The sequence below is a fragment of the Cebus imitator genome, unplaced genomic scaffold, assembly GCF_001604975.1.
Source record: "Cebus imitator isolate Cc_AM_T3 unplaced genomic scaffold, Cebus_imitator-1.0 Scaffold159, whole genome shotgun sequence".
NCBI lineage: Eukaryota > Metazoa > Chordata > Mammalia > Primates > Cebidae > Cebus > Cebus imitator.
Genome location: NW_016107474.1, coordinates 1,587,625 through 1,598,180, shown reverse-complemented (window position 1 = coordinate 1,598,180; position 10,556 = coordinate 1,587,625). Strand labels below are relative to the sequence as shown.

The following is a 10,556-nucleotide window of genomic DNA, read 5'->3' as shown; positions in this document are numbered from 1 at the left end:
CAGGAGTAAAAGGGTGGGGGGAAAAACCCAGGAGTAAAAGGGTGGGGGGAAAAACCCAGGAGTAACAGGGTGGGGGGAAAAACCCAGGAGTAAAAGGGTGGGGGGAAAAACGCAGGAGTAAAAGGGTGGGGGAAAAACCCAGGAGTAAAAGGGTGGGGGGAAAAACGCAGGAGTAACAGGGTGGGGGGAAGTGTGGGTGTGGGGTCAGCTGTTTTCCTTCTCCATGTCCAATAATCTGCATGACCTTAGGTGAGTTAATCCAACTTGTGGGCTCATGGCTAAGGATGATACTCACCTGTAGCAAAAGCATTAAAAAAAAGAAAATTCATCCTATTAGTGACCTGGAAAGAAAGACTGTTGTAGGCCAGAATAGGGGGACGGGCTGAAAAGCGGCCACAAGCACTAGGGGACCTGTGTCAGAGGCATGGGGCAGGGCATGGGGGTCACAGGCCAGCTGTTATCCCCTCCTTAGAGGCTGGGGCACTACGGGGAGGCCCAGTTGGGGGCCATGTGACAGGGTGGTCTGCTGCCTGCAAGGGACAGGGCGTCCTTGGGCGAGCCAGCTCTGCTGCTCACCCCCACTCATGTGAGGTGGACAAGACCTTTCCCTAGCTGAGCTTCAGTTTCCCCCTCTGGAACAAGAAGACAGATCAGATGCACTCTGAAGCCCCTGTACCTCTGGCTCCTGGGCTCGGTGCGGGTAGGGGGGGTGTCTGTGAAAGGAAAATAAATCTTAGGACCCCCAAATCACTGAGCTAAAGGGAAAGGTCAGGCAGAGAACTGCTTACAGCCAATCTGCTCCCATTCTATTCCAAGTCACCCCTCGGCTCGCCGAGATAGATGGTGCACATCTGATTCCCACCTTTGGAGAAGCTAATCAGAAACTCAGAAGAGGGCAACCATTTGTCTCTCACCTGTCTCTGACCTGGACCCCTCTCCATCTTCCTGCCTTTGCTTCAAGTTGTCCTGCCTTTCCAGACGGAACCAAGGTACTTCTTACAAATACTGATTGAGGTCTCATGTCTCCCTAAAATGTCTAACACCAAGCTGTGCCCCACCACCTTGGGCACATGTGGTCAGGACCTCCTGAGGCTATGTCAGGGGTGCGTCCTCAACCTTGGCAAAACAAACTTTCTAAATTAACTGAGACCTGTCTCAGGTTTTCTGGGTTCACAGGCCCAGCCTCCCGTGTCCCCCAGCGCACCCCATGGGGCCTCACCTTCGCTTCTTCTGCAGCCAGTCCTTGACCTCCAGGTCCGGGAGCCCCATCCACTGGCCCTGGCTCAGGGTCACCATGGAGCCTTCGATGGACTGCAGGAAAAGGAACCCTTCAGTCCAGGCCTCGGCTAGCCTGAATCTATTTGGGGCTGGAGGACATGCGAGGCCTTGGCTGGGGCTGGTGGAGGGAGGGGCAGGGTTGGTGGGTGGAGAACGAGGAAAGGGGAGATGCAAGAGTCCCAGGTCCAAGTGGGGAGAACAAGGGAGACCCCCACCCCCATCAAGGCGTGCCCTCGCTGAGCCACTCACGTGCCAGGCTCCCCCGGGGAGGTTCCGGCCCAGAACCAAGTGGGGGAGGGCATGCTCCGCCTGGTGCTTCCAGGTGAGGACCGACTCCATGTTTCCCCCAAAGTCTGTGTCTGGGCGCAGGAGGGCATCAAAGAGCAGAGCCACGGGGCTTTGGCATCGGCCCTCAAGGCCTTCGGACAGGTGGTCCAGGTCCTGGAAGGGGCCATAGGTCAGAAGGGATGCTGGGGGAGGGTGGGGTTGTCTTCCCAGGGCCTCAGGCTGGGCAGGAATGTGGGGCTGGGGCTGGGCCATTTCCCTGACACTGGAGGGTCTCAGAGAGATGTGCACACTGGGGGTGCTCTGAAGCTCTCATTCTGAGGTCTTTCCAGGAGGCCAAGAGCCCCAGGGTATAGACCAAACAGGCAATCTCAGATGAGACTGCAGTGGCTGCCTGGTCCTGCATCCCTACCCTCATATCAGGGTGGTCAGATCAGCTGGGGAGGTGCTGCCTCTTAAAAGTAGATAATGCAGACCGGCATATTAAAGGCTCTGATGAGCCCTGCAGCCATCATTTACCTGTTGAGTTTTGCCGACCCCAGTGTGTCCCTGTGTTACTGGAGTGGGAACATTTTTGTGTATATTATACTGAGGAACTAGTACTCTATAGAGAGCACTTTGAAAAATGCTGATCTAGATCAATGGTGTAGAAGTACGTCCTCATCCCCAACTCAGGGGTGGGAGGGGAACAGGCGGATGTACCCTGCCTGATGAGGGAGGTCGCGGGGGTGCACAGTGGAAGACAGGGGCTATGGTGGAAGGATCTGCAAGCCCTTGTGGGCAGGAGGTAGTGGGACTGAAATATCTGCGGTGGAATTTCTCGACCTTGGCCCCGCTGACATTCAAACCACGTTCTTCTTTGTAGATAGAACAAAGTCATCCACCAGTCAGTGAGGCCGAGGTTGGGAAACTCCTCCCCAGATACGTCAGTTCCACCACCCTCCCTGTCTTGTGCAGTGCTGGGCATACCAGCATCTCTGGCCTCCACCTTGCCAGAACTGGTAGCACTGCCACCCTGCCATGACAACCCGCATCATCCCAGACATCGCCAGGTGTCTGTGAGGAGCAAAAGCATCCCCTCACTGAGAACCCCTGGTCTAGGACATGGTGAGCCCTCGGCCATGTTGCATCTGTGGGTCTCCGATTTCTTTCATGATCTCCGTGGCTGACTCTGTGGACTCTTGAATTCTGTTTGGTCTCGGCTCCAGCACACACACACTTGTTTCTCCCTGGGAAAGCTGCGGAAGTTTCCCACGGGCTGTGTGTCCTCCCCAGAGCTCCGGCCCCAGGATGACTCACCTGGTCCAGGATGGAGACCCCCGGGGCCTCAGTGAGCTTCCTCTGCAGCAGGGGGTGGGGGTGGACGGCATCTGGCTTCACGTAGGGTGTGTAGCCGGAGAGCAGGTAGGACAGGCAGATGCCAGAGGGGCCGTTGCCTGGGAAGAGAGGGCAGAGGTCAAAGGGGGCGGCCTTATCAGGTGGGAGAATCTACTGCTGAGGGCTTCGGTCTGGACATGGTGAATCCATTCACTGATCCTTCACTCATAAAAATAAAATATTTATTAAGCCCTTAGCCTTTGCCAGACACTATGCCTAATAATAATTTTAAAAAGAGGCCGAGCACAGTGACTTATGCCTGTAATCCCAGCGCTCTGGGAGGCCGAGGTGCGCGGATCACCTGAGACCAGCCTGACCAACAAGGAGAACCCTGTCTTTACTAAAAATACAAAAAAAATTAGCTGGGCATGGCAGCGCATGCCTGTAATCCCAGCTACTCGGGAGGCTGAGGCGGGAGAATCGCTTGAACCCAGGAGGCAGAGGTTATGATGAGCTGAGATCACGCCACTGCACTCCAGCCTGGGTGACAGAGTGAGCCTCCGTCTCAGAAAAAGAAAAAAGAATAATTTAAAAAAGAATGAGCAACTGCTGAGAGCTTCCTGTTTGCCGGGAATTGTACTGAGACTTCAACAGCACCACAACAGCTTTGGTGAGGTAACTGCTGCTCTTTTCCTTCCTATACTTGAGGAAATGGGCACAGAGAGGTTAAGTAACTTGCCTGTGGTCACACAGCTGGCAGGTAAATAAGGTGGGATTCAAATCCAGACAGAGGGAACCCCTGATGACACAACTGAGATTCTGAGATCTCAGAACTAGGTCAGATGGACGAGTGAACGCAGCACAGATGGCTATGTGGCCTGGGGGCGAGCTTGGGTGGTGGGTGCTCGTGGGCGTTCAGGGGCGCCGAGCCACCTGTTGGGTCTGCTGCTTGCACGTCTGAAGAGCTGTGCCGCCATCTGTGGCGCTTCCTGGGCAATTCACCAGGCCCAGCCCTGCGGTAGCTCTTCCCTTTTTATCTGCCCTTTCCCTCTGCTTATCTCCTCTGATTCGGAATATTACTCATACGTAGGATACCAGGAGGAACCTATGAAATCGCAGACGGCCATCTGTTTTTGCTTTACAGAAATGACCATCTCACGTGGCCGAATTGGACACCTGCATTCTTGGGGGTCGTCTGTCCTCATTTTTACAGACAGGACAGGAATAATAAGCCCTGCTGTGTCCTCTCGTGTGGGCCCCCAGTACAGTGCTGGCCACAGGGTAGTCATGGGGCCAGTGCGGGCTCAGGACCAGGCCTTCCCTGCCCCACACTGGGTCGCCTCCAGCTGATGGCTGTGTTCTAGACCCCTGGGTTCTTGGAGGCATGAAAGGGAATGATAGTTTATAAACTGCTAAGCCCGGCACTGGTCACATAGTAAACACTCAGTGGCTTAAAGAACACTGTAAAGAGGCCAGGCCCAGGCCAGGCACGGTGGCTCATGCCTGTAATCCCAGCACTTTGGGAGGCTGAGGCAGGCAGATCACTTGAGGTCAGGAGTTCGAGACCAGCCTGGCCAACATGGCGAAACCCCGTCTCTACTAAAAATACAAAAATGAGCCGGGCGTAGTGGTGGGCACCTGTAATCCCAGCTACTTCGGAGGCTGACGCAGGAGAACTGCTTGAGCCTGGGAGGCGGAGGTAAGCCAAGATCACACCACTGCACTCCAGCCTGAGCGACAGAATGAAACTTTGTCTCAAAAAAACAAAGAACCCAAAATACAAAAAAAAAGAGGCCAGGCCTGGACTTGCCCAGCTCCTGCCCTCAGACCCGGGGTGAGGGCACCTGGAAGGCTCAGTGGCGCCCCTCTGAGGCTGGGGCCTGACACTCACCCACGATGATGACCGGGAGGGGCTCTGAGCGGCTGGCGCCGAGGTGGTCCTTTCTGGAAGAGCTCATGGCTATGGCTGGTGGGGTGCTTGGGGCTGGCAGCAGACCTGGAGTAGGGGAGAGGGGAGGAAGAGCCCTTTCGGGTGAGGCTTGGGTGTCACATGGCCACGTCATTTCCCAGCTATCGTGGCCTCCTATGGCCCCCAGGGTCTAGCCCGGGGTCCCTCTGAGGCATACTAATCAGGACTCACTTCCTGCTTACGCAGCCTCTGCTCCGAACAGGCCAACTGCCCCACCCTTCCCCAGTCACACAGGACGTGGCCTCCGGTCCTTGGGCCTGGTCGCCCCAGGCAGCCACTGTCCCTCCGAGCCTCACTCTACTCTCCCATCTCATTGTGGGACGGGGGGGCAACAGTCCCCGAAGCTTGTTCTCTGTCTTCCCAAGAGGCCGTTCCTGCCCAACCCAGGAACAAGCCCAGCTGGCCCTTCTGTGGGCCACAGCCCTCGAGTACCAGCGTGGCCTGGTGGACTTTGGAGTCGTCACCTGACCCTGGCAAGTGGCTTCCCATCTGCTGACCGTGGCCCATCCCTGGGCCTCTCTGGGTTTCAGTTTCCTCACCTGTAAAATGGAAGCAATGAGTCCCTACCTCCTAGGGTAGTTGTGGGACACAGTGGGGTCACAGGCGGGAAGCACCTGCCTGGAGTGAATTTGCCACGGGGACTGAGCAGCGCTATGGCCTGCTCCAGGGGCTGGGCTGGACTTGGGGAAAGGGAAGCAGCGGCCACGTTTGGGGACGTGCCAGCGAATCTGCCATCTCTGGGGCAGCCGCGCCCTCTGCTGGCCCCACACCCAATTCGCTCAAAGGGACTCAGGTGCTGGTCCTAGAGCTGCCGGTGCCCAGAGGGGCATCAGACCCCCATTTCTCCCCCACACCAGCCAGCAGCGGACACTGGCCTCACCTGAGGGCCACAAGGCCACACCCTTGTGGGCACAGGGATGGTGAGTATGTGGCATGGGCTCTGTGCCGGGTATCTGACATGCTTTTTCTTAGGGACACCTCACACTGACCCTGTGCAGAGTCCTGGCCATGTTATTTTCCCACTTCACACATGTGTAAACGGGGCTCAAAGAGGTCGCACAAGCTTCTCAGCGTCACACAGCCGACCTGGAAACCCAGGGCCTGTCAGTGACACCACCCACGCCACAGCCTCAGGGTCGTCTGCCTCCAGAATTCTTCCAGAGAAGGTAGGAATCTGGATTTCTATGTTAATTCTCTGATTTGAAAAAGTGAGCAATGAATGAATGTGCAATTTTGGAAGATCCTTAACAGGCCAACCAAACACAGTTGAGACCAGCGTGTGACTTCTGATGTGTGCAGAGTGGCAGAAACATCCTTGTCCACCTCCAGGCAGGCCCCAAGGAGATGGACGAGAGACTGCTGTGTAGATGGGCCACTGAGAGGAACTGAGTGTCACCCCCACAGTGACAACAAGTGACCTTCCCACAGCACTCTGCAGTTTGCATGGAGGCTACACCTAAGCAGTGGCATCCAGCCCGCTCAGCAGCCTGGAGAGGTGAGCCCTGGCACCTCTGTCTTGCAGGTGTGGAGAAGGAGGCTCCAAGGGCGAGGATGTGCCCAGCGAAAAAGGGGTCTGTCAGGGACCCCCGTGTGGATGCCCTCCGCTCCCCTGAGCACACCCCTGCCTCTGCTGGTTGGGAGCCAGGGACAGCTTCCGTGTCCTGTCGAGGCAGGCCCGTGTGCCCAGCACCCAAGACCTCCTCCTCTTTTCCTGGAAAGAAGGCAAGTGACATCCTGCAGTTGCCAGGCACCACATGGCATCTTCCTGCCAGCTCCCTGCAAGGCCCCTGGCTGCCTGCCTGGGGAGGGGATTTCAGGGTGACATTGCCACCCATTATCATAATAGTAAGAGTCACAAGACCAACAAAGACAACAGGTGGCTGACACTTCCATACCTCTGAGGAGTGGGCTGGGTGCCAGGCATGAGCTCCACACTGAAAACACATTACCAAATGGAATCCTTATGTAATCGGGTTGTTGTATGCACTCCAAGAGCCAGAGAGTTTCTCACGGCCCTGTACGGTTGGCAAGGGGTTGCCCCAGCTCTAGCAGGCTGGGCTGGATTGGAGCGCAGGCCGCCCTGCTCCAGAGCCTTCTCTGTGGCCCGAGTGCTGTGACAGCTCCTGCTAAGGCCCCTCTGCTGGGCGGAACATGCAGTGTCTGTTCCAGGGTCCCCCACAGCTCTGTGAAGGCGCTAGTGGCAGGCGGGGAGATAGAGGCGCAGCTGATGACCCAGTGTTCTGGCCGGGAGGGGATCATTTCTCACTGACCCTGGGGGCTAGGTATACCCAGAGGCCTTGGAGGACAGGACTGCGGTTCCCAGAGCGCTCACTCCTGGTACCTTTGAATGGCCCCAAGCCCCTCGATCCTCATCACAGTGCCCAGGAACAGCAGTCACTGGGAAGCATGGGACCTCCTGGTAAAGTGCTTTCCCGAATCACCTCCTTTGACCTTCCTAGCAGCCCACTTTGCTGATGAGGAGACTGAGGCTTGGAGAGGTGAAGCCATGAGGCTACAGAGCTGGTGGGTGATGGAACCAAAATCTGATCCCCATGGGCTGACCCCCTAGACACCCCCAGACCTTCCCCAAACGAGTAAGCCAACCTGCTCCGTCTGCCCCAGTGCGCCCACCCTGGGCCATGCCTTGCTCCTCCCTTGTTCTTTTGAATTCTCCCACCACCCGAGGAGGGCACTTGCAGGAGCCCCTGTTGGTCAATGAGGAATCAGAACTGGCTGCTCCTTATCACCCTTTGCAGGCAGCAGAGTTCCCGCCAGGGCTTTGGGACTTCAAGTCCAGTGCTCCCTCCTGTGACTATTCTCAGGCACTTGAACAGAAGCTTCTGGATGCCACATACATGAGGTCACCACCCAGGGGCTGGACCTGAGAAGTCACTTCCTGTGTAGAGAGACACAGGACGCCCCAAGTCCCGAGCAGCTTGAAGCTGTCACTCATGACCTTGAAAAAATATGACGTCAACTTACAAAAGAGTGTGCAAAAGTTTCATTTCGTTTTATGTTTTTTCGTTTTATGGAGTTGGAAGAATCAATTTTTAATGTTATGTTTTTAAGTCCCTTTGACTGAAGATGGCAGATGTTGATGAAAAAAAGTTAACATTAAAAATTGGCCGGGCACGGTGGCTCAAGCCTGTAATCCCAGCACTTTGGGAGGCCGAGGCGGGTGGATCACGAGGTCAGGAGATCGAGACCATCCTGGTCAACATGGTGAAACCCCGTCTCTACTAAAAATACAAAAAAAAACATTAGCTGGGCATGGTGGCGCATGCCTGTAATCCCAGCTACTGAGGAGGTTGAGGCAGGAGAATTGCCTGAACCCAGGAGACGGAGGTTGCGGTGAGCCGAGATCGCGCCATTGCACTCCAGCCTGGGTAACAAGAGTGAAACTCCGTCTCAAAAAAAAAAAAAAAAAAAAAAAAAAAAAAACATTAAAAATTGATGTTTCCAACTTCACAAAGGCAAATAGGATAAAAGACATGAAAACAGTTGCACCTTTGGTTGACGTTTCTTTTACGTCTGTAGCATGTGTACTTCTGAGGTTGTTAAAGCTGCAAACTGCTCTCAGACTCTGGGACACCTGTATGTCTGCATTTCTTTGGCACCTCTAGTGGCCATTTACTCATTTGCCTTTGAAGACAACCCAAGAGGTGGGTTTTTTTTTTTATCCCCACCGTGCAGAGGGAGAAACGCAGGTCAGGAGGAACAGGCATCTTGCCCCAGGCCACCTGGGAGTGTCCAAGACCACGCTCATGCGAACAAATCTTAGTTCTGCTCAATCCCCTCCAGTAAAACAGCTGATTACAGGGAGACCAAGGGCATGAACCCCCCCGGGGGGGGGCTAGGTGTGAGGAGGTGGTCTGTCCACGCAAGCGTCACTTGCCATTTATTACAGCTGAGCCCTCACCCCAGTGCCACAAACCTGGAGCCCAGGATCTCCTGCAGCTCCCCAGCCTCGCAGGGGCTGCCCTCCCTACCTACCACACTCTTGAACCTCCAGAGAGAAGCTAAGTCCCTGGGGCCTCCCGGGGTGGGGGCTGTTCATAGGCACCCACGGGCTCTGTCCCTCCTGAGCAGGAGAAGCAGAAACCCTGAGGGCACCCAGCCTGGCTGCCAACCCAGTGGACTTGGGACAGCCAGGCAGCAGGCCAGGGCTGGCCACACCCCTTTTTATTGCTAGGGGCCAAGGTCACGTGTGCCAGGGTTCGTGGGGACTGTGGCTGCTCAGCTGCTCCGCTGAGTGTGCCAGTCACCTGGACAGGGATATGGCTGAGGATCTGGGAGGAACCTGGGGTAGGGGAGAATCCTGCTGGGCTCCCGAGAATTTAGGGAAGGGCCTCTACTCAGGACCAGCCGGGACCCCTGCCTGGCTCTGGGGCTCCGCAGACCCTCCAGTCCAGCTGGGCTGGCCGCTTGTGCCTGGGATGTGCCTGATTCCCTGTCCCGGAACCTGGCCCCTGACACTCACCTGACAGGCAGTGGTGCAGCAGCTCAGTCAGCCCAGCCAGCTTGTGCACTAGGAGGGCCAGGGGATCACGGATCACAGGGTCCGCCTCGAGACTGGAATGCCCATTACCCCGTAGGGATCCAAGAGGCTCTGAGAGGCAGGGGGGAAGTGAGGGTATTTCACTGGGAGGGAAGAGGCTGTGCAGGCAGTGGGCGGGGCCAGGAAAATCACTTTCATAAGCGTGAGTCAGCAGGGGCCGTGATGAATGAACTGCACTGGGCGGGTGTCACGTTGCCTGCCCCATGGCCAGCCTTAAAGGGCCCCTGCTGGGCAGCCTGCCAGGGGGCCTAGGGTGGCGCTCCCCCACACATCCCCCCCAGCCAGACCCCCATACCTGGGGCTCAGTCCCTGGAGGAGGAAGCTGTGACCTCTGAATGAACCAGCCTGGCCTTTGCCACAAGGGAGGAAGAGATGGCTCTGCACCTCACACACTTAATGTAACAGCCCCTTTAAGTGGTGAAAACCCATCCAGTCCCCTCGTTCCACCTGCATTATACTTCACCCTCCAACCCCCAAAGCCCTCTGGTACAAGCCTGCCTGGACTGAGAATCCAGCTTTGCCACTTCCTGGCTGCAGGGCTCTGGCAAGCTGCCTTAGGACCGACACCTTGGCTTCCTCATCTGAAAACTGGCGCCAAGTCACAGATTCTCTCTGCCAGAGTGGCTGTGAGGGTTTAATGGCATCCTTCTCGGCTGCCATGCTTACAGCCTGAAGCCTGCTCGCTGGCTCTTCTCTCCGGTTTTGTGTGGGGAGCACACCCCACGCCTTGCTGCTTCATTATTATTATTAATTTGAGACGGAGTTTCGCTCATTTCCCCAGTTGGAGTGCAGTGGCGCCATCTCAGCTCACTGCAACCTCCACCTCCAGAGCTCAAGCGATTCCCCTGCCTCAGCCTTCTGAGTAGATGGGATTACAGGAATGCACCACCATGCCCGGCTAATTTGTATTTTTAGTAGAGACAGGGTTTCACCACATTGGTCAGGCTGGTCTTGAACTCCTGACCCCAGGCGATCCACCCGCCAGGGATTACAGGTGTGAGACACCACACCCAGCTTGTTTCTGAACTACTTTTTCGTCTCTCCTCCCAAACCAGAATGTGAGCTCCGTGTGGGACGGATGGTGTATTCATGGCGGCTTTATCCCGTGTCAAGAATAGGGCTTAGCTATCACATAGTAAGTGCTCAGTA

At 56.0% G+C, this 10,556-nt stretch overlaps 1 protein-coding gene across 5 annotated transcripts in view; it reads right to left on the bottom strand.

Moving 5' to 3' along the window:
- LOC108314634 (oxidative stress-induced growth inhibitor 1) overlaps window positions 1-9,511 on the bottom strand; it is a 54,976-nt gene extending 45,465 nt beyond the window's left edge. The window contains exons 1-6 of one of the 5 annotated variants that reach the window (XM_037743904.1): window positions 9,330-9,502; window positions 5,314-5,388; window positions 4,772-4,876; window positions 2,863-2,999; window positions 1,528-1,719; window positions 1,220-1,311 (exon numbers count right to left, since the gene is read on the bottom strand). In XM_037743904.1, the coding sequence (XP_037599832.1) occupies window positions 1,220-1,311; window positions 1,528-1,719; window positions 2,863-2,999; window positions 4,772-4,876; window positions 5,314-5,356 (569 nt within the window). In that variant the 5' untranslated portion in view covers window positions 5,357-5,388; window positions 9,330-9,502. Of the gene's footprint in view, window positions 1-1,219; window positions 1,312-1,527; window positions 1,720-2,862; window positions 3,000-4,771; window positions 4,877-5,313; window positions 5,389-9,329 lie in introns of those variants that run through there. The other 4 variants (XM_017543591.2, XM_037743906.1, XM_037743905.1 and 1 more) reach the window with 4 other exon arrangements.
- Window positions 9,512-10,556: the final 1,045 nt, after the last annotated feature.